Source organism: Osmia bicornis, unplaced genomic scaffold, assembly GCF_907164935.1.
Source record: "Osmia bicornis bicornis unplaced genomic scaffold, iOsmBic2.1, whole genome shotgun sequence".
Taxonomy (NCBI): Eukaryota; Metazoa; Arthropoda; class Insecta; order Hymenoptera; family Megachilidae; genus Osmia; species Osmia bicornis.
Genome location: NW_025791458.1, coordinates 4,174,753 through 4,202,347, shown reverse-complemented (window position 1 = coordinate 4,202,347; position 27,595 = coordinate 4,174,753). Strand labels below are relative to the sequence as shown.

Below are 27,595 nucleotides of genomic sequence, written 5' to 3'. Positions count from 1 at the left end.
TATTTCCCATGCCCAGTTCATTACTTCTTCGCCGCCATATTTCTACACTTCGTTGAGGATCTCATCGCCCCCTGTCGCTTTCCCATCCTTTAGTTTCGCCACCGCTTTTCTTATTTCTTCTTTTCTTATATCCGCTTCCTCGTCTCTTTCCCGTTCTCTTTCTCCCCCCATTACTACCTTTTCCTCTGATTCGCCCAGTAGGTTCACGAAATGCTTTCTCCATTTCTCTTCTTTTATGCCCGTTTTCGTTCTCCCTCTTCTTTTCCTTTCCCTATTTATTATTTTCCATACCTCACCTTCTGTTCTTGCTTCTTCCACCTCTTTTTTGAAACTCTCGTTTACTTTTTCCTTTTTTGTTCCGCATAGTCTGTTGTATTCCCTTTTGGCTTCTCTGTACTTCTCTGCCCCCATTCTTCCTTTCCTCCACTCTTCTTCCCACCACCCTATCTCCATCCTTTTGATTCTCTCCTTACCCTCGTCTTCTACTATTATATAGTCTATCACTGTGTTTCCCCTTGCTCCCGTGTATGTGAACTCTCCTTCTTCGTCCCCCCTCATGTTCCCATTCAGTATTTCCCACCCTGTCCCTCTCTGTGCCTCTAGCATAACTCTCCCCTCCGCATTTTGCTTTCCATCTTTTGATTTTCTTTCTCCCTCTTCCTCCTCCTCCTCCCTCCACTTCCCTCTCCCTCCTTCTTCCCCTGTTCTCGCGTTGAAATCTCCTCCTATTATTGTTATTCTTTCCTCTTCTACATCTTCCATTCTTGTCCTGAGTTCCTCCATTTTTCCTCTATATCCGCGTTCACGTATACTCCCACTACTCTCCATTTCTCTTCCCCTCTCTTGAATTCCGCTGTCATTATTCCTGCCTTTTTCTCTTCTTTTATTATCCTTCCTTCGTTTCCCATCAGATATTCCTTCACCCCCATCAGCATTCCGCCAATTGCCCTCCCTTTTTTATTTTTCCTTTCTGCCAACTGTGCTTCCCATCTATATCCTTTTGGTAGCCATCCTTCTATCTTCTCCCATCCTTTCTGTTCCAGCCAAGTCTCCATTAGGACTACTACGTCCCACTGTATAATCGTATTCCAGCAGTCTTCATCTTTATTTCTGATTCCCGCGCAGTTCCAAAACCCTATTTCCACCACTCTTTTTCTACCTCTGTTCTTGCGTCCTTTTCTTTTTCTTCCTCTCTTTTTTCCTCTTCTGTCCTTTCCCCACTCCTCTTCTTTCTCTTCTGTTTCTTTTCTTTTTCCATCTCTTTCTCCCTACCTCTCCCCCTTTCGCTCCTTTCTTCGTCCCTCACTTGACCCACTCGTTCTCCCCTTTTATCCCTCACCTTTCTTCCCCAACATTGCCCGAGCCCCTCTGTTTTTCATACCATTCTCTCCCTTCCCCGTCCTTCAGGGCCTCACTGCCCTCCTCCTACCTCCACCATTTCCCTTCAATTCTGATTCTTCCATAGTCCACCCACACATTCTTTCCTTTTTCTCTTTCCTCCTTTGCTATCCTTCTTAGCTTCCATTGTATCCTCCTTTCTTTCGATGTCAAGTCCTCTTCTATTCTTTCCTCCCTGCCTTTCAGCGCTTTCTTCTTCGTCATTACGCTTCTTTTGTGCTCTATGGTCTTCAGCTTTATTTGTACCATGCTTACTACTTTTCCCCCTTCTCCAAATCCTGCTGCTTTCAGCTCCTCTACCGCGTCCTGAACCCCGATTGCTTTCATTATCTCCTTTGCTTTTTCTCTCATCTCCTCTCTTTTTACTTTCGCCCCTTTAATTATTATGTTTTTCCTTTTTTCTTCCTTTTCCTTCCGTTCCAACCTACCCTCAAATTTTCTCAACTTTTCCGTTATTTTATCTTCTTCCTCCCCCGTCCTCCTTTTCTCTTTTGCTCCCTGTTCTATATTTTGTATTTTTTCCTCTAATTTGTTCCATTTGACGTTCTCTTTTTCCTCCCTTTCTAACTCTTCCACCTTTTTCTCGAGTCCTTCCACTTTCTCTTCTAACTCCTTCCTCTGCGCCATCCACTTGTCCTCTCTTTTTTTGATTTCTTCTTTTAAATTACCTATTTCCTTTTCTATTTCCTTTTTTACTCCCGCTATCCCTTCTCTCATTTCTTTTCTCTGGTTCTTTGCGCTTTCGTCTATTTTCTTACTCAATCCTTCTCCCAAATCTCTAATCATCCTCTTTATCTCTCCAATTCCGCTTTCTTCTTCCATTCTCTCTTTCTTCTTCTCCGGCAATCTTTCCACTAGACTACTCACCATGAACATCCATCCCTCTGCTTGCGGATTACACTCCACTCCTTCTTCTCTCCCTTCCTCCTCTTCTGCTTCCGTTTCTCTCTTCCTTTTCCGAATTTCTTCTATGCTCGTCATGTTTCCCATACTTATACTCCTTTCTTTTTTCGGCACCGCCACGTTGGTCGGTCTCCCTCTTTTTCCGCCTTTATCAGCTTTTCCTGTATCATCCTTCCCTTCCACTTTTTTTCTCTTCTCCTTTTCTTGCTCTACTCTATCCTCCATGCTACATCTTCCTCTTTCGTCTGTCCCTTCCTTACCTACCGAGGCTTCTTCTGTGCCGCCTTTTTCGCACCTGTCTCCTAGGTGTCTCTCTCCGTTTCCTCTTTCCTCTCTTCGCGCTCATTTCAGGCCTTCTCTCCTCCTAACCTCACTATCAAAGGTTCTACTTAACACCGATTTTCTTCTTACCTCACTCTCTTTAATATTTCCCTATGCTTCCACTATTTCCCTCCCTTGTCTACTCACACTTTCTATTAACCTTAACCCTTTCTTTCACACTTTTTCCAACTTTTCACTCTGTAACCACTCTCTAACGGGATAACTCACGGCACACGTTCGCTCACGACCGTTGTCCCGGTGGAACTGCATATATATTTATAATAAATATATAAATTACTATTTATTAATATAATTTTATATATTATTAAATCCTTGTATATAAATTTATAAATAATTATAATTAAATTAAATATATACTTTACTGTCACGTCTGCAAAATTCTATAAATTTGTCCGCCTCACGTTCCCTTATCAAGCCTTCGGGTTATAGGAGTCTCCTCGTGTAAGGGACGTGGGGAGGGCGAATTACTGCTTCATCCTTTTCAATTTTCTCCTCGACTTTGTGTTTTCTCATCAAGCCTTCGGGTTATAAGAGACTTCTTCATGTGGGAAAAGCACAGGGAAGAGTTTGAGCTTATAATTATTCTATTTTGTCTTTCTATCCTTTATTCTCTTTATATTTCTCAATTCTTTTCTTTTATTATTACCCCTCCTTGAAACTATCGTCGTGCTCAACTGCGTAGTAACAGATTTCAAACTAAACAAAAAAAAAAAACTCGGTTCGACCGAGGAGAGATATCATAAACAGCGTTCGCTGCGCAGTTAGCCAGTGCTTCGCATTATAGGGGTCTCCTCAGGTTAACTGCGCAAAAGCGTAAAGATCAATTTATCTTTTGGATTCTCAACCGATACTCTCCTCTTTTGCACGCGTGGGCGACAGTCGGTCCCTAATTCGATCGTATGCGTGAAATGAGTGCTGGAATGGAAACGCGGATTAATCTATCAATTTGAACATTTGGTTGATAGAATAAATGAGGAATGAGAACCCTCGCAGTCAAGCGTTAGCAAGCGTTCGAAGACTGTTTAGGGGCGAAGGGTCGAACGGGGCAATAAAAGTCTTTGTATCGAATTCCGGGAATTTGCCTGAAACCAAGACCCAACGGTAATTTTCGAATAGTAAGAACGTTCTAGAACTAGCTACGCTGCTAATGTAATAGCGAATATTCGATTTAATAATCAAAGAATATGCTAAATAATCGAGGATTTCATTCAAACACCGAATGTTTTACAACATGCGTACCAGCGAAATTCGCGTTGCGATTTATGCACAAATAATTACGGATAATGTTAATTAATTACGCCGACTGCTAGTCAAAATCGTATGGTTGCCGATCGATTAATTATTAATACATCATAATATGATGGATATAACTTTTATCCATAATTATTCGCTTTATTGTTGAATGGTTCTGATTTAAATATTAGTTCAGATTTAAATAATTGCTGATGTTCGCTTATATCTGACATTGAAACCATAGGCGAGAAATGGACTAATCCAGAAAAATCTACGGCGTAGAAATACCGAAAAGCCGTTAGACAGAGATGGAACACCAAGAGAGAGAAAGAACATAGTCTAGAGGAATTTAGCTAGCACGCGTGTTCGACCAATAGCGATGCGCGCGACGCTGTCGTCACGCGCTATGATTTGTTGGAATGTCCCTACGCGGGACATCATCCTCGCGACGGGCCCTTCCGGCCAGGATCGCGATCGATTCTGATCACTCTTCGTCGAACAATCGAGTAAGTCGTGACGGGAGCCCGTGCGTCTAGAGATAGAGTTGTAATTTGTACTTTCACGTGATTTAGCTGCGCGGCAAGTCCTATCCGTAGGCAGAGTGTCGCGAGGGTGAAATTCGGAAATACGCTACAAGGACTCAGAGACGCGCACGTTAAGCCTTTTCACACTATTAAAATTTCTATCTTTTCTCTTTCTTTTTAATCCGTTTGATGGCGCATTTTTCCGTATTAAATTCATTCGCGTTATAATTATATTTTTCCAAAAGTCGTAATCGTCTTGTGATCGTCTCAGTTAATTTTTCATACGCAATAAAGGGCAATCGGGCGCGCGACAAGTGTTAGTGCGATAGGTTCCTCATCATCTCTCTGTTGGTGTTCCAGATTCAACAGCGATTATTCCACGATTTAAAAGCGAACAGCAAAGCGATATTCATACATTATATTCTACATCTCCACGGTAAGCCTGTTTATTACTAATTTCTCGAGCACGGCATTATTATCGATTTTCGACAAGGCAAAACGGGCGATCTATTAAGCCTTCGGGTTATGAGAGTCTCTCCATTTTAGATCGTCTCGATTTTCACGATCAGGTACCGAATTATAAATAATTCGTTACATTATTATTCTGAATTTTGTTCCATCGCGATTTTGTGTGTGTGTGTGACGATTGTTGGACTACGTTATTTTATCAGGAGCGATCTATAAAGCCTTTCGGGGTTGTGAGAGCCTCTCCATTCAGGTCGTTACCTTGCGGATAGAAACCGCTAATTTTCCATCTTTGTAATATACTACCAAGCCGAGCAAGTCGTCTAACACCTAGATTTCAATAATCCGTTTAAAATTATAGTCGAAGTCCAACTGTAAATCAAAGGACAAATATCTTTTCCGATCGATCCACATTTTATAAAATAGATTAAGCATCTTTACCCTTGTAAACCAGTATTGATTTAATTTGAATTCATTTAATAGTAACTATCAGTATTATCAAAAATTTAACAGTATTAAAGTTCAATAGTCACTTTCAGTTTGTATCAGCTTCAATAGTTTTGAATTATATTATTTTCTTGCACATTAAACAGTATTAACATTTCTTTCAACTACCATTCCTGATATTATTTTACATTTCAAATACCCGCACGCCAACACAACGTTTCAAGGAGGGACCCGTACGGGACCCAGAACACTGACGAACCCAACAGAAATAAATCTATCCAAATTTCCGTCTTTTAAAATTGTTCTGATCGTAGAGGACGTTAACGCGTCATACGCGGTCAGAGCAGGTGGCAGCGAGACCTTTCTCATCGCGCTTAATTAATAGATTAATTAATAACAGCTAGACTCCTCTCTTTTCTTTTTCTTATCTTTTACGTTGCGCGCTCGCCTCGCGTAGCGCAACGTAACAATTAATATATAATTATATATTTATAATCAATTTATAAATTAATATTTTTAAATATAATGTTACGTTGCGCGGCACGCGAGGCGAGCGCGCAACGTAAAAAGAAAAGAAATGAGCTGTTGATTAATTAAGATTGAAAGTGCGATGAGAAAGGTCTCGCTGCCACAAGTCCTGACCGCGTATGACGCGTTAACGTCCTCTACGATCAGAACAATTTAAAAGACGGAAATTTTAGATAGAATTTATTTCCGTTGGGTTCGTCAGTGTTCTGAGTCCCGTACGGGTCCCTCCTTGAAACGTCGTGTTGGCGTGCGTGGATTTGAAGCGTAAAAAATATGAGAATGGTAATTGAAAGAAATATTAATGCTATTTAGTGTGCAAGAAAATAATATAATTCGAAACTATTGAAACTAATACAAAACTGAAAATGACTATTGAATCTAATACTGTTAATTTCTGGTAATACTGATATTTACTATTAAATGAATTCAAATTAGAACAATACTGGTTTACAAGGGTAAAGATGCTTAACCTATTTTATAAACGTGATTTGATCCGAAAAGGTATTTTTTTCCTTTGATGTACAATGAGACTTTCCAATGTAATTATGAACGGATTTTAATTGAAATTTTAATGTTAGACGGCTTGTTCGACCAAATATAATAGAAAGATGGAAAAATTAACGGTATCCAGCCGCAAGGTAACGACCTGAATGGAGAGACTCTCACAACCCCCGAAAGGGCTTTACAGGTCGCTCCTGATAAAATTGCGTAGTCGAACAATCGTCACACACCCGAACTCGCGATAGATCAAAATTCGGAATATTAATATATTTATTCGGTACCTGAACGTGACAAATCGACACGATCTAATATGGAGAGACTCTCATAACCAGTAGGCTTATTAGATCGCCCGTTTTGCCTTGTTGAAAATTATCACAATGCCGTGCTCGACAAATTAGTACAGAACAGGCTTACCGTTAAATTGTAGGGTATAGTATACGATATAAATCGCTGGTAGATTCGCTGAATAATCGCTGGTTAGTCTGGAACATCAAGAGAGAGATGATGAGGCTGTCGCACTAACACTTGTCGCGCACCCGATTGCCCTTTATTGCGTATGAAAAATTAACTGAGACGATCACAAGACGATTACGACTTTTGGAAAAATATAATTATAACGCGAATGAATTTAATACGGAAAAATGCGCCATCAAACGGATTAAAAAGAAAGAGAAAAGATAGAAATTTTAATAGTGTGAAAAGGCTTAACGTGCGCGTCTCTGAGTCCTTGTAGCGTATTTCCGAATTTCACCCTCGCGACACTCTGCCTACGGATAGGACTTGCCGCGCAGCTAAATCACGTGAAAGTACAAATTACAACTCTATCTCTAGACGCACGGGCTCCCGTCACGACTTACTCGATTGTTCGACGAAGAGTGATCAGAATCGATCGCGATCCTGGCCGGAAGGGCCCGTCGCGAGGATGATGTCCCGCGTAGGGACATTCCAACAAATCATAGCGCGTGACGACAGCGTCGCGCGCGTCGCTATTGGTCGAAGACGCGTGCTAGCTAAATTCCTCTAGACTATGTTTTAATTATTATATATATTAATAATTATATATAAATAGTTTTATTGCTATTTAATATTTAATTAATTATAATCATGCTATCTGATATTTATAAATATCTATTGTGACCCGTTGGGGGTTCACTCTATACACGGGGTGTCGCGAAATACAAAACTTTGTTGGGCGCCAGCCACTTACTGTGGCAACCGAAATCGAAAAAAGAGAAAAGGGGTAATGGGGACTTTACAATAGAGGGTGGATTCGGGCACTTTCGTCCGCACAGCTTCGCGGGGGAGTGCGCAAGGAGGAAATAGTGGAGGACAGGAAGGTGCGGGGTCGGGATGGGTCCTCGCGGGGGTCTCTATGTTACGCGTAGTCTTACTATAAACGGGGGTTGACAAAAAAGGGGGTGACCGTTGCCAAAACTCAGAATACGCGATGATCGGAAAAATGGTAATCGAAGGGCTTACCAAGACGCCTCGCGTTCTACACACAAGTACACTTACACTCGGCCGCTTTACACACTCGCTTATAATTGCTTTCGGAAATCTCTATACTCTCTATACGCTCTTTATGTGATAGCCTCAGGCTCATTGGCAGCGGCGACGACGAGACCGTCGCGGGATATTTTTGGGAGGGGATGGGGTTTTGGAAAGGGGCCTCTTCCGGCCCGGGATGGATCGATCACCGATCTTCGATACACCGGTGTTCGGGGTCGATGGGCTGGCGGATCTCCTGCCGTGGCGGGTGGGCTGAGGTCTTCGGGCTCGACGACAGATGGCTCCGGGTAGACGTTTCTATCAGCTTCTGGGCAGCTTCGACTAATTTTCCGAAGTACCGCGTTGCTTTTCCCCTCTGGATGGGTAGAAGATCTGTCGCCGGCCTCGGAACTCCTTTTTGAGGGTGGTCCTTGTTGCCTTCTATCCGTCGCCTCTATCGGCCCGACACCGGTGGGCAGGGAAAAGGGGTAAGGTGTTGGAAGGGTTAAGAGTCATTTTTAGGTGGAATGTGAGGTGGGAGAAGCGCAGCGATTGTAACGGGGGGCACAGGTGTCACCACGTTACAATATATATATTTCTATTCTATTCTATTGCTAGTTGAGGCTAGCCGAGCACTCAGTCCTTGGGGACCATTGTACCCGGGCCGCTAGGCAGCCTCCTTACTGGCTGTGCCTTGGCAGCTGGGCTTCTGTTGCAAAATTTAGAAGCACCGGCACCAGGCCAGCCGAAATGCTTAATGATGCGGGTTCCGAGATCCCCAGGATTGATCCTCTCAGGGCCCCCAGCTCCCTGCATCTTAGGAGTACGTGGAGGGGTGTTTCGTCCTCCTCCTCACATCTCGGGCATGTCGACTCCTCTATGAGTCCCATGCGCGCAAGATGTTTCCTCGTGTACCAGTGTCCTGTCACTAGGCTCACGAGCATGCGCAGTTGCGCCCTGTCCAGGTGGGTTAAAGTGCCCCCCAACTCTTGTGACGGTCCCTCAAGTAGGGCCCTCGTGTGTCTCATGCCGTTAGCGTTATGCCAGAGCCTGGTGAATTCCTGGTTTAACCAGTTCTTGGCCAGGCCTTTCAACACATAGGTTGAGACACCCATGGGGTACTCATGGCATGGCTGGGAGCTTATCGCCCCCAGTCGTGCCATTTCGTTAGCCCCCTCGTTGCCTGGGATACCAGCATGACCTGGTACGCATAGCAGCTTAACTCTGTTATTCAGAGATAGCTGTCTCAATGTCAGTGCACAGTCCCTGACTAGCTTCGACCCAACTTCCACTTTGTGGAGGGCTCTTAGCGCGGCCAGGCTGTCACTGCAAGTATAGATGTGTTTCCCTGAGTGGGCCCTTTCCAAATTGTATTTGGCGCAGGCCCAGATGGCAAACACTTCTGCTTGGAAGACCGTAACGTGGTGGCCCAACTTGTGGGTCATTTCAACCCTTGGGCTCTCCCCCGCTACCCCGGCTCCGGTGCCAGATCCGGTCTTGGAGCCGTCTGTGAACCAGACTAGTCCCCCCGGGGTCAGGATGTCGTTAGCGTCTTCCAGCCATTTCTCCTTTTCTGGGATGATTAAGTCGTATTCCCGTCTGAAGAGGTACTCCGCCTTGCAGCGATCTCCACCGTGGGTCAGAATAAGCTCCGATCCCCGATCCCTTCAGATCTCGGTGTGCCCACCGCTCGCCGGGTACCATTCTTGAGCTTGATGCAGGCGGAGGGCCGCTCTCCAAGCCGTTGCCATCACTACTAGATGGGGTGGCTTGATGTCGAGCAGCGCACCCATTGCCATAGTGGGCGTGGTGGCGAGCGCACCTGTTATCCCCAGCAACGCTTTTGGTAAATTCTTTCTACTGTCCTTCTGTGTGCTCCCCTCTTCATGGAGGTCCACCACACAATCGAGGCGTATGTTATAATAGGTGCAAGGATGGCCTGGTATATCCACCTGACCATCCTTGGTTTGAGTCCCCATGTGGGGCAAAACATTCTGCGACAGGCCCAGTAGGTGCTAGTTGCTTTCTGGGTCTGCTTGTTCACATGGTTCTTCCAGGTGAGTTTTTTATCTAGTGTTACACCAAGATATTTTACCTCATCTGTGAGTTGTAGTTGCGTCCCAAAAAGATGAGGAGCCTTAAAGTAAAAGCGTCTTCTTCTTGTGAATAGGACCAATTCCGTTTTGCTCGGATTTACCGAGAGCGAGTGTGATCGACCCCAGGATTCCACGAGTGCGATAGCCTTTTGCAACCTCCTCGCTAACTCTAGTGGGTGTCTGCCTCTGACCGTAATCGTAAGTTCGTCGGCGTAACCCTGGACCTCAAAGCCTTCTGTAGTGAGTATACGTACCAGTTGGTCAACCACAAGGGTCCACAGCAGGTGGGACAGGACTCCTCCCTGCGGGCAGCCCCTCGCGACGTCGGCCCTCACCGTCTCCTCTCCCAGGCTTGTTGTGACTGTTCTGTTCGTCAGCATATTGTGGATCCATCTTACCACGGAGTCCTTAATATTGTATCTCATCGCGACTTCCTGTATAGCATCATGAGGGGTGTTGTCGAACGCCCCCTTGATGTCGAGGAAGATGTAGAGAGCAGATTCAGTGTTCGACAGTGCACCTTCGATAGAACCTACCAGGTTGTGAAGTGCCGTCTCAGTGGATTTGCCGTTTTGGTAGGCGTGATGAGAGGGGTGCAGCGGTTTGCTAGCCTCGTCTCTGATGTACCTATCAACCAGCCTCTCCAGTGTTTTAAGCAAGAAATAGGTGAGGCTGATGGGTCTATACGACTTGGCAAGGTCATAGTTGTTCTTTCCTGGTTTCGGGATGAACACTACATTGGAGTATCTCCAGGCTTTGGGTACATAGCCCTTCGCTAGGCAGGATTTGAAGATCTGGCTCAGGCGCCTGTACAGGCCCTCCCCACCCTCTTGAAGGAGTGCTGGGAAGATCCCGTCAGTGCCTGGGCTCTTGAATCTTTTGAAGGAGCCGATAGCCCACTTCACCCTGTCCGTATTTATCACCTTTTCAGCTATTCCCCAGTCCGCTGGAGCGGGATCGGTGTGCGCGTTATCGCTACGGCGCCGCTCCCGATCCTCTGCTGCTGAGCCTGGGAAATGAGTTTGAATAAGGTGTTCTACTGTTTCTCTGTGGTTGTTCGTCAGACTTCCGTTTGGAGTCTGAGGCGATACAACCTCGGTGAGGGGCCTATCGTGAAGACCTTCCTTAACCTGGCAACTACAGGTAGTGCCTCGGTTTCTTTGCAGAAGGTCTTCCAGGCCGTCCTCTTGCTGGTTCTTATTAACTTTTTGTAAGCTTGCTGAGACTTTTTGTAGTTGTCCCAAGCTAGCTCCGAGTTGGCCTTCATGGCTTTATTCAGTAGTTTGCGGGTGTCCTCCCTGGCTTGGTCCAATTTCTTGTTCCCCCAGGGGACCCTTTTGCTACTGAATATGCACGCGGGTTTGCGTGGGTGGGCTGATTGCCCTTAACAAAGGACTGAAGATCGAGGAGTATTAATAAGCGATTCACTTTGTAACACAGATTTTAATTTATTCACACTATGTATGACACAACCACACACGAACAAACAATAAATGATACAGAATGACAATGTAATGAAGACTTAATTGATTTGATGAGTGAGAACTTGATTTTGGTGAACTTTTAATTTAACGGTTTGGCTTGGTGTTTATTCGGTGCTCGTTAGCGAACGAATGATCGTTTGATTTTCGCGATCGATTCTCTAACGCACGTGACGCGAGTGCGCATGACCGAATTATGGCTGTGCGTTGCCGACGGTTTGCGTAGATCCCTTGGAGGATCCCTACTTTATCCGTAACATACCGCCCCCCTGTTGAATGGGTACATTCAACAGAGTGAGACGATTACATTTTGTGGTTTGGTTAATGACCGCTTGCGTTGTACATCCCTTTGTATCGAGTGAAAATTGACGCACGGGGAAGTACAGTTATCTTAACCTAATTAACGCAATGTTCCTTCAGTCTGAAGTTGGTTACAAATGACATGCAGTACGGTGTGATTTTACTACGCAGTGACTTTTACTACGTCGTATTGTTTGTCTCGCCATTGATAGTAATCGGTAGGAAGCAGAGTTTTGAAATCGGACGTTTGTATTCGGACCGTGCTGTTTTAACTGTGACGGCGCGTACAAGTTCATCTTCGCCTTGATGGCACGCGATGATGCGTCCAAGTTCCCATTTGCTAGGAGGTAAGTTCGGATTTCTGATCAAAACGAGTTGGCCGACCGTTAACAGTTTTTTCACAGTCTGCCATTTTGGACGCTGATGCAACGTATGTAAGTAATCGCTTTGCCACGCTTTCCAGAATGTTTCGGTTAATTTTTGCACGAGTTGCCAGCGAGATAACCTATTATCCCTCAGCTCGAGTACGCTTGGTTCTGGTGGTGCAACAAGAGGGGTCCCGATTAAGAAGAATTGGCCTGGTGTCAACGCTTGACAATCATCAATGCACTCGGACATTGGTGCTAATGGTCGTGAGTTCAAACACGCTTCTATGCGACACAATAATGTTGACATCTCTTCGAACGTTAACGTATAAGACCCTATAGTGCGTTTCATGTGGTGTTTTAGGCTTTTTACGGCGGCCTCCCACAAGCCTCCAAAGTGTGGTGCATTCGGGGGCATGAAGTGCCATGCAACGCCGCGTGACGCTAGATTGTTTCTGAGGTCCGAGTTCTGAATTACAGCGCGGTACGCAGACGCGAGTTCACGATTCGCGCCTTGAAATGTCGTTCCGTTGTCCGAGTACATCGCCACTGGAAGACCTCGCCGAGACACAAATATTTGGTAAGCTGCTAGGAATGCTGACGAGCTGTAGTCGCTTACGAGTTCAATATGAATCGCTTTAATTGTAAGACATATAAAAACTGCGATATATGCTTTCGTAGATTTGTGTCCACGACCTGGTGCTGTTCTAACTTGGATGGGGCCTGCATAGTCGACCCTGGTATGAATGAATGCACGTTCCACCTGATTTACGCGAGGTGCTGGCAAGTCCCCCATGAGCTCGTGAGGCACGGTGGCTCGTTCACGTGTACATGCAACACATTTGTAGAGAACGGCTCTTACTGTGGTTCTTGAACGCACGATCCAGTAATGGTTACGTAAGCACGCTAAGGTAAGCTGAGGCCCTGCATGTAGCAGTTTACGGTGTGTATGTTCAATTAGAAGTGATAGGAGAGGATGGGAGCGGAGAATGATTGGAGTTTTTGCTTCTCCAGGTAATTGCGAATGTGCGAGTCGCCCTTTGGCACGAATTAAGCCGTTCGCATCTACGTATGGAGCAAGGGATCGGATTGAGCTCGATTTCTTTACGGTTCCAGACGAGACAAGCGTTTTGAGCTCCTCGGGGAACATCTCCTGCTGCATTTGTCTCAGCCGAAAGAGTTCTGCGTTTCGAACCTCATCTGGGGCCAGGATTACTGGTGAATATTTGATCGATGAATTTGGTTTGGTTGGTGTATAGACACCTCTCTGTTCGGTTCGTGTTCGGAGCTTTTGAATGAAGATTTGAATAATTGCAGTGACTCGAAGAAGTTTCGGCCAGGACGAGTAGCGGTGAGCTATGTCCCAGGTCATTACCTGAACAGCCATGCAGGTGACGTCACGTGTCCTTTCCTCCAGTGAGGCATCAGGAGTTGGTTGAGGAAATGATCGCGGCCAAGACTTTGGATCTTCCCGCAACCACAAGGGACCGCGCCACCATAATTGGTGAGTTTTTAATTGTTCAATTGATATTCCACGAGACGCGCAGTCTGCCGGATTGTCATCCGTTGAAACATGATGCCAATGTGCGTTTGGAATTAGTTCTTGTATTTTTGAAACCCTATTTGCGACGAATGTTTTCCAACGGGAGGGTGATTGGCTTACTCATGTCAACGTAATACTGGAATCAGTCCAACAGTGACAATCTATTGACTGCTCATTCAGTGCGGTTTGGATAAAATTTAATAAACGAGCGAGGAGTAACGCTCCACACAGTTCGAGCCGTGGAACGCTTACACTTTTGACTGGTGCAACTCTAGATTTGGCCATCACAAGAGTGACACATACTGTGCCATCCTGGAGGATACTCCTCGAATAAACGGCTGCGGAGTAAGCTGTGGTTGAGGCGTCGGAAAACCCATGAAGACTCTGTTTGGTTCTGATTTTATTTGATATTTTTCGGGGAATCGAAATGTTTCCTAATTCCGGAAGTTGCTGACAGAATTCCTGCCATTTTATAAGGCTTTCTTTGGGCACGATCTCGTCCCATCCGCAGTTCAGAGACCAGAGCCTTTGGATTAGAATCTTTATGGATATTACTACTGGGGCGATCCATCCCATAGGATCGAAGATTTTTGTAATCGCTGACAGGATAGTTCGTTTGGTAGATCCGAAGTTGGTTTGACTTGTAACTTGGAACTGAAAATGGTCTAACGCGGGGTTCCAGAGCAATCCTAAGACTGAAACTGTTTCGGTTGCATTCAACGATTTACTTAGAGCGAGACCGTGATCAGTTGGATCGATATCTGATAGTAAAGTGGAGTTGTTACTTGCCCACTTTCTTAACGAGAAGCCTCCCCTTTTGAGAAAGTCGATTGTTTGGTTTCGTATGCCACGCAACGACTGAATGGAGTCAGCCCCGAAGAGGAAATCATCGACATAGGCTTGATTATTGAGGACGGAACTCGCATCTGGATAATTTAAGCCCTTGTCTTGATTTAATTGTTGGAGAACTCGCAGAGCTAAGTATGGGGCTGAAGTGGTCCCGTAAGTGACCGTGAGGAGTTGATACTCTTTTACCGGGTCGGGTGGAGCGTTACGCCATAGTATGCGTTGAAGATCTCTGTCTCTCGGATCTATTAGGATTTGCCGGTACATTTTAGCAATGTCGGCTGTATACACGTATTGAAATTGGCGCCAACGAACAAGGATCGCAGCAAGATCCTTTTGTAATTTAGGTCCACTAAGCAGGTGGTCGTTTAAGGATTTCCCATTGGAGGTGCGACTAGATGCGTTAAACACAATACGTAGACGCGTTGTTGCACTTGTGCTTCGAAATACTGCATGATGAGGAATATAATAAGTTGGATTGTTGGATGGAGTGTAAGCCTGATTAATCTCTCTCATATGGCCGAGAGACTCATACTCGGAGAGAAAATTGCAATACTCCTGGTAAATGGTTGGGTTCTGAAGAAGACGATTTTCTTGTGACCGAAGGCTTCTTAATGCTCCTAATCGCGATTCGCCTAATTCAATGGGTGGTTCGGTTTTGAACGGTAGCCGCACAACATAGCGGCCCTCTGGCGTTCTTGTATGCGTTTCTTTGAAATAACTTTCGCATTTCTGTTCCTCAGGTGTCAACATATCCGAGCTTGGAAGGTCCTCGAGTTCCCAAAACCGCTTGAGATTTTGATCGAGAGCTTCGAGAAGCGAAATGTGGTGGATATTGACTGAGGATTTGGAAGATTCGGCAGGAAGAGGACCGGATAGGATCTAACCCAGGGTTGTGTTTTGGGCCGCAGGTGTACATGCTGAGCCCTGCTTTACCTCGTGCAGCAAAGCTGTCCATAAATATCCGCTCCGATAATAAGATCAATGGGATCAGAGCTCATGGGGTCCTCGTCTGCTAGTGTCAACCCTGAAAGGTGAGAGAGAGTAGCGATTGAATTATTTCGCGATGGAACGTACCTTGTTAATGCAGTCATGACAATTGCAGTTGTCGAATATGCAGGCTCGTTTTTCGTCGCAGGGGTGATGATAATGTCGGCGACATGGCGTGCGACTGATTGAGTTTCGCCAATTCCAGTGATTTGGGTTGTTTGCTTTACTCGTTCGAGGCGAAGTGATTGCGCTAAGTGTTCGGAGATGAGCGTTGCCGCTGATCCTTGGTCGAGCAACGCTCTTGCAATGACGCATCGACCTGTGAGCGAATGCACTCGTACCCTTGCTGTTGAAAGGAGTATTCTAGAATGAATCGGTGATTTAGATGCGAAATTAGAACTTATCTCTACTCCCTCTTCCGGAGTGGTGGATCTCGTTCCTGCTGGTGAGGCACGGGCTTCGTTGCCGGTGCGAAAATGCAGCAACGTGTGGTGTTTTTGTTGACACTCCTTGCAATGATGAGTACTAGTGCATTGCGCTGCTGCGTGTTTGACTGAGAAGCAATTCACGCAACGTTTTTGCTGTTTTAAAATATTGTACCGCTCAGATGGTGTTTTTGCTAAAAAGGTTGGACATTGATAAAGTAAATAATTTTGTTTACATACTGCGCATAAAATTTTGTACGTTGTGGTAGAATTAATTGATAATGGTTTCGGTTTAATTGCTTTAACTTTATCTAATTCGTTTTGTTTCTCGCGTTTACTTGTTGGCAACGCTTCTAACGCTCGAATTCTTGTCTTTAAGAACGTGTCGAATTCTTCATAGGTCGAAAACTCTGTGGAGTCACCGAGAGTGAGCTCCCACGCTTTACGTGACGCGCGATCCAATTTTTGCGAGCCTAAAAATACAATAATATCGCTCCACGTTTCTATTGGGCGTTGAAGTTTTCGTAACATTTGAATCGATATGTTTATCTTGTCCCGTAACGATTGGAGTTCCGAAGGAGTTTCGGACGAAACGGAAGGTAAAGAAAACAATGTATTTAAATGGGTTGAGACTAACCGACGCTTGTTGTCATACCGTGATGTTATTATTTGCCACGCGACTTCGAAATTATTTTCTATTACAGGTAGGTGACTCACCGCTCGGCTAGCGTCGCCCTTCAGCGACGAACACAAAAAATATAGGCGCTCGACGTTGGACAACGTGTCATTGTTGATTACCATGGATGTGAAGCGATCGCGGAACGACTCCCACTCTTCGAACGCTCCCTCGAAGGTCGGAAGGTTAATCCTCGGTAGGTGGGCTGCTGGTGGTCGTGACGTCATTGAATTTGAAAAATTGCCGTTGGAAGCAGAATTTTCAGGTGGAGGAGTGACCTTATAAAGGGTTTCGGCAATGAAGTCCTGGGCTTCTTGGTAGCGCTCTTCACAGATTGAAAAATGGTCCTCCACGAAGTATGATGCACTTGTCTTCGTTTTTGGGTCCGCATTGGCAGCGATTTTTGCGTGCAGATCCTGGCATTGAAGAAATGTTTCTTTCAGCATTGCCATCCGGTTCTGTGTGGTAACTGTAGTCATTTTTGATTGTGTTCCGTCCGGGTTAACTTTTCAATAACCCGACCTTGCGCTTCCCGTCTTGTGCGCTGCACTTGGAAGAAATTCCCCTACGGGAGACGCAAGGAAGGGCATCTTACTTGATTTTTCCCATTTTCGTATCTTGTTCGCGCTCCCCCTAGCTTGTGCCTCTTCGTTGAGTGCGCTGCACTTGAAAATATTCCACACGAGGAGCACAAGAAAGGGGTTTGAGATTAAAATAATAACTCTTCTTTTCTTTTCTCTCATTAGTTTCAATAGTTTAACCGTTGTGTTAAGAATCGAAAACTCTGATTGTTCGATTCCTCGGGTATTGCAACTTCGTGCCGTCTAAGTCGAAGGACCACCCACTGGTGTGGGAACAAACTGAGTACTTGCTGATTTTTATGCTTTATTACTAATGTTCCTGATTCCAGTCAGGTTACTGGTTAATACAAGAGTCCTCTGGCGCGAGTTTTCTTAGAATATATATGTTCAGGGCTTTTTCGTCCAGTGCGCTCATTGGCTTGATACCTTCTGGTGGGGTACTGGTATTTTCGCATGAGGGGTAGGTGGCGGATTGGCAACTCTGGGGTTTTTCCCAAAGTCACCAAGCGGTGCTCGGTGACCGACGAAACCGTTAGTATCCGCGGCCGGCTCACCCTTCGGGTGTGCGTGGTTTACGACATGGCCTTGCTATTGAAATCTAAAATCTCTGAAATTGCGGCAATTAACTAGTCTAATCATTGCAGCCGTGTCGCGCAAATGATGTCGATAATAAGGGTCTTTCAAATAGCTGTTTTGGCTTGCCGTGTCATAAACCTTGCCTGGCTGAAACTCTAACACGTTGGTATACCAAGTTTGTGTACCTCGCCAGTGCGAAGCACTTGGAAACAATCCCAGGCTAGGCACACAAAGGAGGCTATATTTAGCTCTTTCAAATAATACAAAGTCAACCTTTCCTTGGGATGATTGCCTACCCGAAACTGCGTAGTTCGAAAAGTTAGAAAGTCGAAACCGTTAAGGGAGAGGTATCATAAACATCCTTCGCCGCGCGGTTAAGCAGTGCGACGCACTTGGAAATTTCCCAGCTAACCGTACCGTACAAAGAAGACTCTTGTTCTATCCTGTAAGCGAGATAGCTCTCCTACCCGCGAAGCATGCGTCAGCCGACTCTTCCACGAGGGATGAATGTAATTGAAATCGAAAGCAATTAAAATGAAACGGAATGAAACTATTGTATGACTGTGGAATGCGAGGGTTTGCGTGACAACCACTGAGGTTTGAAACTGTCGACCAACGTTCAAGAACGTTCCAAGCGAAGGTCGACTAAGGCAATAAACATCGACAATGAACTAAACGTTAAACGTAGAGCGTTTAGAAAATTCGAAATCATTAAAAATCAATGCACGCGGAACTAATAACGATTAAATGCAGTAACGTATTTGCATATATCCGCGATTTGATAATAATTATAAATATCGATTGCCTTTTCCGTAAACCACCGAAATACAAATAAGATCGGAATAATTTCACATTATTTATCATTAGCCATTCAATAGTAAGTTAAACATCTATTAAAAAGGGGGCTAGATGCTCTTCGTTACCGAAATACTATTTGCAAATATCATTTATAAAAGCCTCTTTGATAGTAAATTCAGACAAAGGTCGTAATAGAATATTCCAGAAGTATAGAAACTGCGACGCATCAAATTCACTAAGCGTTAGAGGGGTAGAAGGAAAGAGATAGCCGACGGAAAGACAGAGTCGAAAGAAAGGTCAAGAAGGGATGAGAACTCGGGAAACGCGCTTATACAAAACCAATACGCGCGGGCCTTCCCCTTCGACACGTACCCTGATTTGCCAAATGATGTCCCCACTTTGGGCCCATGATCGCGGGTCGAACCCTGAGATACGATCGCTTGACTGAGGCAAATCACTCTTCGTCGAAAAATCGTGAGGTACGTGACGGGGAGCCCGTGTTCGCGTTAAGCAAGAGTTGTCGCGCGAAAATCGTTGTAATTAGCTGCCCGGTAAAATCCTTGCAAAAGGCAGAGTGCCGGGAGATTGCAGTTCGCGTTTTCCGCGGCAAAAGACTTTACGAATACGTAAAATTTCACACTTTCCATTTTTCTATCTTTTCTCTTTCGTTTCTAAATCGTCCGTTATTTAATATATTTTCTTTTTCCGCGTCGCGTTGTTTTCGTAATAGCTTCACAAATTATCGTTTTCGTTTTCGTAACGGTAACACCGTCGAAAGGCCGATCGTGAACGCGTAGTGCGTGTGACAAGTTCTCATCTTTTCTTCGCCTTCCAGATTTCCAGACAACCAAGCATCTAGCGACCACTGAGCGAATTTACTAATATCTTATCATACATTAATTTACATCGGGCTTGGTAAGTTTATCTATTTCATTTTGTCCAATACGACGAATCTGGATATAGTGAGGCAAAACGGGCGATCTTGAAACCGCGTGATCTGGAAGTTTTCCCCCAAGATCGTTCTGTTCAACGTATTGAGGTATCGAAGAACATTTCGCAATTTTAACAATAATTCCGTTGTTTATAACGAGAGGCGGCCCATGATACCGTTGGTTCTGGAAATTTTCCCCTTGGGACCGTTTCCTCTCAGCGTTATTCAATTTGTTCATCGAAATCGGCGCTCGAATCATCTTTCAACTTCCGTCTTACGATTTAATAATTTTAAAAATAACCTACTCTTGCCGATCTTGTCAAACATATATTGTAACGGGGCGGTCTGGTCGGTGCGCACGGCGTTGCGCACTGCGGTCGGATTCCCCGTGCCAGGGTTCGCTTGGGAACAGGTTCGGGTAAATAACGAGTCGGTGTTAGTAGAAAAATAGAAATATTTATTCAAAAATAAAAATGGTTACGACAAGTGTAAAGTCTCAGGCCGGAGGGAGTGGGCCGCCGGCTGCGGCCCCTGTAGACGCCGGTGGTGGTGGCGGTATTTCCTGCCGTTCTCGCTACAACAAAAAGAACCGTGAGCTGGCGATGGAGCCGTGTCGCGCTTAAATCTATGTGTACATGGTCTCACGAACTACGCTCGGGACCCGGCCCGTCACATGAGTCACGCGGTCTTACCAACTAACGCCGGTCGTAGCGGTCGCTACGCGGTCTTAACCTAGCGCGGGTCGTAGCTATCGCTACGCGGTCTTACTTGCTACGGCGCGGAGTGAGAGCGCGGCGCGGAGCGCGAACGCGAACGAGAGAGAGAGACGCGGTGTTCGGTGTACGCGGGAAACGCGGAGTCGCTGAAGACTAGGAGCGGGGATGGCCCGTTCGGGCCGCCGGTCTTTATTTGAAATTCGCGCTGCGGGGTTTCGCGCTGCGGTGGAGTTGCTGCCCGCTTGCCTGATGCGGCTGTCTTCTCGTACACCGTGGTCAAACCTAGCAGTGAACGAGGCGACGACCAATCCTGGCTCGCCCTGGGTCAAGCCTCGGGACGGGACGGAATCGGTTGCCATAGGCCGGATGCGGTGCCGTGTAAGCTAGCGCCTGGAACCCCGCGGACAAACCGGCGGATGTTACGGGCGCGCACTAGTTTGGTCATCCTGGGTCAAACCTCGGGACTGACGAAGCTAGGCGCCTACGGCTGCTGGACCGATTGGGAGCTGCCAGCTCGTGACGTATGTCACGAGCCGACTGCCGGTGAACTCGTCGTCGGGACAAACCGCAACGCCGAATCTGCCGGTGCTCCGGTCCGACCTTCTGGGAGGTCTGCTCGGGGCCGAGGCCCCGAGGCAACTCATCGATCCGCGTGTCGATCGATCTTACTTATAGCCTCGCTCGCGGGAGTGGGGAGGCCGCCGCGGTGGGGGCCCGCGATGCTCGACGCCGATCCGTGGCTGTCGTCGCAATATTTAAATTGGATTTTTCTTATATTTTCAACAGCTTTAAATTTTGTAAACCATTTCATTTACTGTCTATCTTACTTTTGAAATTATATTTTCTTTTTGTTACACATAACTAGTTTCCGATTCATTTTAATAACACATTTCCTTCCTAACATTCACGCTAACCATTCTTTGCACAAATTCGCACGAGGGGCCCGTATGGGACTAGAGCATTGACGAACTCAATATAACAACTCCAGAATCTTATTATAAAAATTAAACGATTCTTTTTAATTGTTCCGATCGTTAACGACCTAACATCGTCGAGCGCGATCGGGACTGGTGGCAGCGAAAATACCGTTCTCATCCGCGTATTAATCACTAATTCTTTTTTTTTATTTTTGTACGTCGCGCGCCGTATCACGCTCGCGACGTAACAATTGACCCAGCTTTTTAAAATTGGCGAGCGCTCGGTCTATTGAACGCATTATTTGTGTTTGTTTTTGGATCAGTTCTTCTAACGAACTCATGGTCGTTAACGGTTTGAATTCTGCTTACAGGTCTGCGATTGTAGCTTCCTTTTCCTCGATTCCAATCCGGCTCGAAGGACCAACAATGAATATGCACGCGGGTTTGCGTGGGTGGGCTGATTGCCCTTAACAAAGGACTGAAGATCGAGGAGTATTAATAAGCGATTCACTTTGTAACACAGATTTTAATTTATTCACACTATGTATGACACAACCACACACGAACAAACAATAAACGATACAGAATGACAATGTAATGAAGACTTAATTGATTTGATGAGTGAGAACTTGATTTTGGTGAACTTTTAATTTAACGGTTTGGCTTGGTGTTTATTCGGTGCTCGTTAGCGAACGAATGATCGTTTGATTTTCGCAATCGATTCTCTAACGCACGTGACGCGAGTGCGCATGACCGAATTATGGCTGTGCGTTGCCGACGGTTCGCGTAGATCCCTTGGAGGATCCCTACTTTATCCGTAACAGCTACTGTTTCTGATTCTAGCCGGGCAGGCAGCCTCGTAGGCTTGAGTAATGGCGGAGCTCAGATGCTCCACTGCTTGCTCAATTTCGCCTACGGTCCTGGGACGCTGACAGTTCCCCATTAGCCTCCCTTCCAGGTCCTCTTTATAGAGTGCCCAGTTGGTGGCCTTTGGGTTCTTGTAAGCCTCTGCAGTGCCGCCCTCCCTGTCGCCTTTTAGCTCGAAAGTGATTAGGCGGTGGTCCGAGAGTGTGCTCTCGTCCCGTACCTTCCAGTATTTGATGACCTGTGTCACCTTGGCGGAGCCCAGGGTCAGCTCAATCACCTCCTGTCTGCGGGAAGTAACAAAGGTGGGGGAGGAGCCTATGTTAAGGATCTCCAAGCCCGTGGTGGCGAGGTATTCCAGCAGTGCTGTGCCTCTGCCGTTGGTGTTTGTGCTGCCCCATACGGTGTGGTGCGATTTGGCATCGCAGCCAATCACCAGGTGCAGACCATTGACAGTACAGTGATCTATCAGGGCCCTGAGTTCCCTCGCAGGTGGAGGGTCCTCAGAGTCGTACGGCAGGTACGCCGAGCATACCACCAGCTCTGACGTATTCCCCCCGAGGTTAAGTTTAACCTTAACCGCTGAAAGATCAGCTGTACAGAATTCATTGAGTTTCAGGGCCGCTATCTCCTTCTTGACGAAGATACAGGCCCTGGGCCTTGTGGATGTGGCATCATAGTAGAGTGAGCCGCATCCCGTGTTTAGCCCTCCTACACGTTCCTTGTGGATCCAAGGTTCTTGTGTGAGGGCTATATCTGTCTGCCCCATCGTTAGGCGGCACAGGAGGATGTCCGTTGTCACCTTGCAATGTTGCAAATTGATCTGCGAGAATCTAGTACCATCTGGCACCTTGTTGGTGTCAGATGTGGTCCAGTCTCGCTTGGTTGAAGTAGGTGCGTTATATTCCCCGCCGGGGCCCATTACACCTACTTGTGAGGGGAGCCCTTACCGGGGCCCATCCCTCTTCTACCCCTGGTACCGGCCTTCAGGGTGTGTATCAGGGTACGTTGACACCCCTTTTGCACACCCAGAGCCCGGTCCGTTTCGTCGCCTCCGCCGTGGTCGGCCTTCCCCTTCACATTGCTGCCTTGGGGATGCACCCACTAGACGGAGGTTTCGTTCCGGCGGCCTTCGGTCCTTGGAAGGATCCGGCGGCCGCCATCCCTGTGTTGCAGCCCCTGGGTGGGGTGGGTGGGAGGGTGTCGGCGCAGGGGGCGAGGGTCTCCGTGGGCGCCGTTGCCAGCGCCCTGGGCTCCTCCTCTCCTCCATCCACACCGCTTACCCCTGCCTTCCCTTCCTCCATCACCAGGGCTGTTGGTCCCGGTTTGTTCCCGGCGACCGTGTCAGGGTTCTTCTTGTCCTCCGTGGTCCCGGCAGGTCCCTCTCTAAAGAGTGCCCTGCGCAGTCCTAGGTGAACCTCTGAACCCTGCCTCTTGATGAGGCTGTATGACGCAGGGTCAACCCCCAGGACGAGAGTTACCGAATTCGGCCCCTCTCTCCTGCTCCACACTCTCCAAAGGTTCGTGCGGAGCTCTGGGTTTTGACCCTCCATCATTTTTAGAATGGCCTCCGTCGCCACCGGAGGGCCGGGGATGACCGTGACCATCCTTTTAAGCTTTGGGAGGCGCCGGCCATCCAGCACTTGAAGGGCCGCCCCCTCCCAAGGCCTGATTGAGGTGGCAGTAGCCCTCAGCCATTTCACCGCTCCGGCACTCGTCGAAGCGCGGCATGGTCTCCCCTTTTTGGAGCCCACACAACGCTCCCACAGTCGCCTGCTCGATGGCGGAAGCCTGCGCCTCAGTGAGGGTTGACTCCCGATAGTTGACCGGCGCGATTGCCAGCCTCCTCTCCGCCGTCAGCGCCTCACTGAAGCTTTTTGGCGAAGTAAAGATCCTTTGTCTTTTCTTCGCGCAAGGCTGAGTGTTAGGGGAGACGGATGGTCAGGTCCTTTTGAGCCCCTTGCCGTCCGCCCCCTTGGCTCCCACCTGCGACGTCACCGCGCGGGGTTTCCCGGTAACCGGGCCCCGCCTCGCGGCGGCCGTCGCAGGGGCCATCTCAGCCTTGCTTGCAGTCCCGTCGGAAGTCCCCGGCAGCGCTAGGAGCGCCATGCGGGCCTTCTTCTTTCTGGTTGCTCCGCTGAGCTTTACCTTCTTTCGTGCCTCCGGGTTCGGTCCTGGGATTACTCCCTGGTCGGCCCCGGTCGCGCCGGAGGAAGGCTTCTCATTGAGGGTAAGCAAGTCTAGAGCCGGCAAGATTGTAACCTCGCCTGCCACAGACATGCTTACCCCGAAACCGCCCGTCGGCGGTGTTTCAGAGGCGTTCCCCAAGATTGGGTCCCTTCCCTCTTCAACCAGCCCGCTTTCGGGTGTGTTCATGTTGGTGTTTGTTGTTTTTGTTTTTGTATTCGTGTCCATGTTCGTGTTCGTGTTTGTGTCCGTGTTTGTCTGAGTGTTATTGTTTTTATTTAAGTTTTTGTTTTTTTCTTCCATGTGTGTCCCACGAGTAGTCGGGAAATATGGGTCCACCCCTGCAGAGCCCGCTTGCAGGGGTAAGGCTAGATACAATTAGGGGGGGGGGGCTGGTACCCCAAGGGCATCGTTCGTGACACCATTACCCCGGTGCCATCCAGCTCTCGGCACGATTGCTTACACCTTAGCTTGGGGAGCTGGTCCGCGACGGGGCTTTAGTTCCCCTCCGAGGGTTTTTAGGCCTTCAGGGGTCACTTATAGCACCCATTGGCCGGGGCACTCCGTAGGCACGCCTTTTCCGTTTCTCGGTCGCCAGAGGCGTCCCATTCCACGGTACTCGGGGCCCACTTCACGCACTCGGTCGTCCTCCTATCCGCCACCCGGAGACGCGCTCGGTTGGGGCTCAGCCTGGATCGAGCAGATGTCGTCCTAGTTCCCCGCGCCCCTTTCGGGGTTGGGGCACTCCGAGATATATATATATATATATATTAATAAGATATATATTTAGGATTACAATAAAGGTTTTTAGACTCGATAACTCTCGTATATTCTACTAGCTCTCACATATTAATGTATCCGTTATTCCCCTCATTCTTCGTTCTTTCGTTTCGCAGGTTTGCCAACTTATATTCTAATCTTAACCCTGGTACACTTAATATATAAAAATAACCCCACATTAAATATAATTAAAAATAAATTTTATTAACATTTAAAAAAAAAAATAAATTAAATTTTAAATATTAATTTATGATACAACTTAAGTTTATCCCCCACAAAAAAATGGCGATTTTTACGAATGAAATCAATAAAACTAGGTTCAAAATGAATTTTAATCAAAAAAGTAATCCGCGGAAACATGTACAACATTAGATTTTAGGCAAAGTCAGAACTGGTAATTATATTATATTATATTATATTATGGGTAATTATGCAGATGATTGATGACCTTGAAATATATTGTCAAGATAATCGAAATCGGTGAAGTTGTCAATCATCCACATAATTGCCTATATTTCTTGGGGCGGGAGGCCCTCGCCTTAGAGTACGAAAATAATTATTTAAAAATAAATTGGTCTTAGTTAGGGTAGTTGTTACGGGGGGTCTGGGGGGCACGGCCCCCCAGTCAGCAAAACGAATTTAATATGTTACTGTTCAAGTCGTGAATGACGGCAGTAAAATTATTTTTGTGAATATCGGGAAAATGAAGAAGTCTAAAGTGGAAATGAGCGATGAGGAGCGGTCAACTGAAATTGATTAAACGGATGAAAACTTTGCATAAAAATTAATATTGTATATCTTTCCGCGGATTAGTTTTTTGAATAAAATTCATTTTGAATCTAGTTTTATTGATTTCCTTCGTAAAAATCGCCATTTTTTTGTGGGGGATAAACTTAAACTTAAGTTATTCCAAATTTATTAATTTATATATATATATATTATAATTTATAATTTGGATATTAGTTAATTTTATAACATTTAAATTGCAATTAAAAATAAATTTTTTATAATTATATCTTTATAAATAAACTATTTTAAGTTATTAGACTCATGATCTAAATATAGATTAATTTCTTTTATAAATTTATTTTATTCTCCGACTTCGAAAAGGAGGAGGGATACTCCAATTCGATGTGTATATTTTTTTTTTTTTTTTTTAGGTATGTTCACCGATTACGCCGAGACGGATGGACCAATCGGAACGAAACTTCTTGCATCTGGTAGAGTATGCCTCCCGATTGGTCCCGTTATAAAAACATTTTACATTTTTTCACTCCGAAAGCTTTTTTTTTTTTCATTTTTAACGACATTTTTTTCTAAATGTATGTTCGCCGGTTATTCCGAAACGGATGAACTAATCGGAACGAAACCTTTTGGATCTTCTAAAGTATGTGTGCAGATTGGTCCCGTTAAAAATATATTTTATATTTTTTCATTCCGAACGCTTTTTATTGCAGAAAAACGTACTATTTCATGTACGTGCGCCGTACGTTCGCCGATTACTCCGAAACGGATAGACCAATCGGCACGAAACTCCTTGCATATTGTAAAGTATATCTCGCACTTGGTCCCGTCAGAAAAGCATTTTGCATTTTTTCATTGCTAACGATTTTTTTGCAAGAACGTAATGCTTGATTTACATTTTTTCACCGATTACCGCGAGACGGATGGACCAGTCGGATCGAAAATTTTGCATCTTGTAGAGTATATATTCTAATTGGTCCTGCAAAAAAAATTGTTGTATTTTTTCATTCCTAACGACTTTTATCGCAACATACGTAATACTTCATTTACATCTTCCGGCGTTTATGCTGCAGGGAATGTACCGATAGCGATGAAACCTTTCACATTTAGTAGGAGGTTTATCCGCGATGATCTCACTTGCAAAAATTTATGAAATTTGTTGTTTATTAACAACTTAAATTCGGTCAATTTTTTTTCGGTTTATGGTTATTAGCTAAGCAACAGAAATCTAAAATCACGTTACACTATCCTACAAATACTACTGGTTCCACTAAAAAGTGTGAAATAAAATAATTTTTAACAAAAAAAACATCCGACTTCGAAATACACTAAAAAGTATAAAATAATTTCTATTTCATTTATACCAATATTCCATAGCTATTAATAATATCTACTTAATCCTTAAATAGGATACCAATTACATTTCAAAGTTTTTGGAGGAGGCGCAAAATTAAAAATACCCGAACAAACGATGCTGCCAATAACGATTTGATTGCGGTATGGCAAACTTGGTAATTAAAAAGACGTAAGAGAAAAATTATAGGTCCGGCTGAAAACATTTGTAATTGTAACGATTATATGAGAAATTGGCAGCAGTCCTGATGTACATGCACTATACTGCAGTTCATAAGAGATCATACTTATCTCGCGCCGCTCACTAGGTCTAGAGAGATTTTTAATAACGTGTGTTATTCCCCTCTACAGCTTGCTTCTTATTATACTTTGCGAACATATAAATGGTAGGCAGAAATGTATCACGTACGATAACTGATAACCGGTGATGATATTGTAAAGTATCACAATACAATGAAATTTCTATTATTTGTCGCAAAAAAAAATGATGTGAACGCATAGTAAGAAGCACGCTGTAAAGGGGAATCACACGCACTATTAAAAATCTCCCTAGACTTAAGTAGGCCACTAGCTACGCGAGTTAAGTGCGGTCACTCG

The 27,595-nt window shown here is 45.6% G+C and overlaps 3 protein-coding genes across 3 annotated transcripts; all 3 read right to left on the bottom strand.

Annotated features, from left to right (window-relative positions):
• Nucleotides 1–1,425: 1,425 nt before the first annotated feature.
• On the bottom strand, nt 1,426–2,526 carry LOC114881304 (golgin subfamily A member 6-like protein 6). The gene is made up of 2 exons (XM_029198047.2): nt 2,157–2,526; nt 1,426–2,054 (listed from the first exon to the last, which is right to left on the bottom strand). Exons 1-2 carry the CDS (start codon nt 2,524–2,526, stop codon nt 1,426–1,428), a joined length of 999 nt encoding a protein of 332 aa, XP_029053880.2.
• A 5,983-nt stretch (nt 2,527–8,509) lies between these two features.
• Nucleotides 8,510–11,192, bottom strand: LOC114881305. Its single transcript, XM_029198048.2, has 4 exons — nt 11,046–11,192; nt 9,925–11,004; nt 9,517–9,823; nt 8,510–9,402 (listed from the first exon to the last, which is right to left on the bottom strand). The coding sequence occupies exons 1-4, from the start codon at nt 11,190–11,192 to the stop codon at nt 8,510–8,512; spliced, it is 2,427 nt and encodes an 808-aa protein (XP_029053881.2).
• Nucleotides 11,193–21,881: 10,689 nt separating this feature from the next.
• LOC114881478 lies at nt 21,882–22,856 on the bottom strand. Its single transcript, XM_029198285.1, has one exon. The coding sequence runs from the start codon at nt 22,854–22,856 to the stop codon at nt 21,882–21,884; it is 975 nt and encodes a 324-aa protein (XP_029054118.1).
• Nucleotides 22,857–27,595: the final 4,739 nt, after the last annotated feature.

Bases quoted from the DNA above. Each gene is read 5' to 3' on its own strand.
- LOC114881304 (XM_029198047.2), bottom strand. From the start codon at position 2,526: ATGGAGGATAGAGTAGAGCAAGAAAAGGAGAAGAGAAAAAAAGTGGAA. The intron at 2,055-2,156 runs GTAAGAAAATAG...GTAATTTAAAAG, and splicing joins AGATTTGGGAGAAGGATTGA to AAGAAATCAAAAAAAGAGAG.
- LOC114881305 (XM_029198048.2), bottom strand. From the start codon at position 11,192: ATGAAGGCCAACTCGGAGCTAGCTTGGGACAACTACAAAAAGTCTCAG. The intron at 9,824-9,924 runs GTAAAATATCTT...GGCCTGTCGCAG, and splicing joins AACTACAACTCACAGATGAG to AATGTTTTGCCCCACATGGG. The intron at 9,403-9,516 runs GTGGGCACACCG...TAATCATCCCAG, and splicing joins AGAATGGTACCCGGCGAGCG to AAAAGGAGAAATGGCTGGAA.
- LOC114881478 (XM_029198285.1), bottom strand. From the start codon at position 22,856: ATGGGCCCCGGCGGGGAATATAACGCACCTACTTCAACCAAGCGAGAC.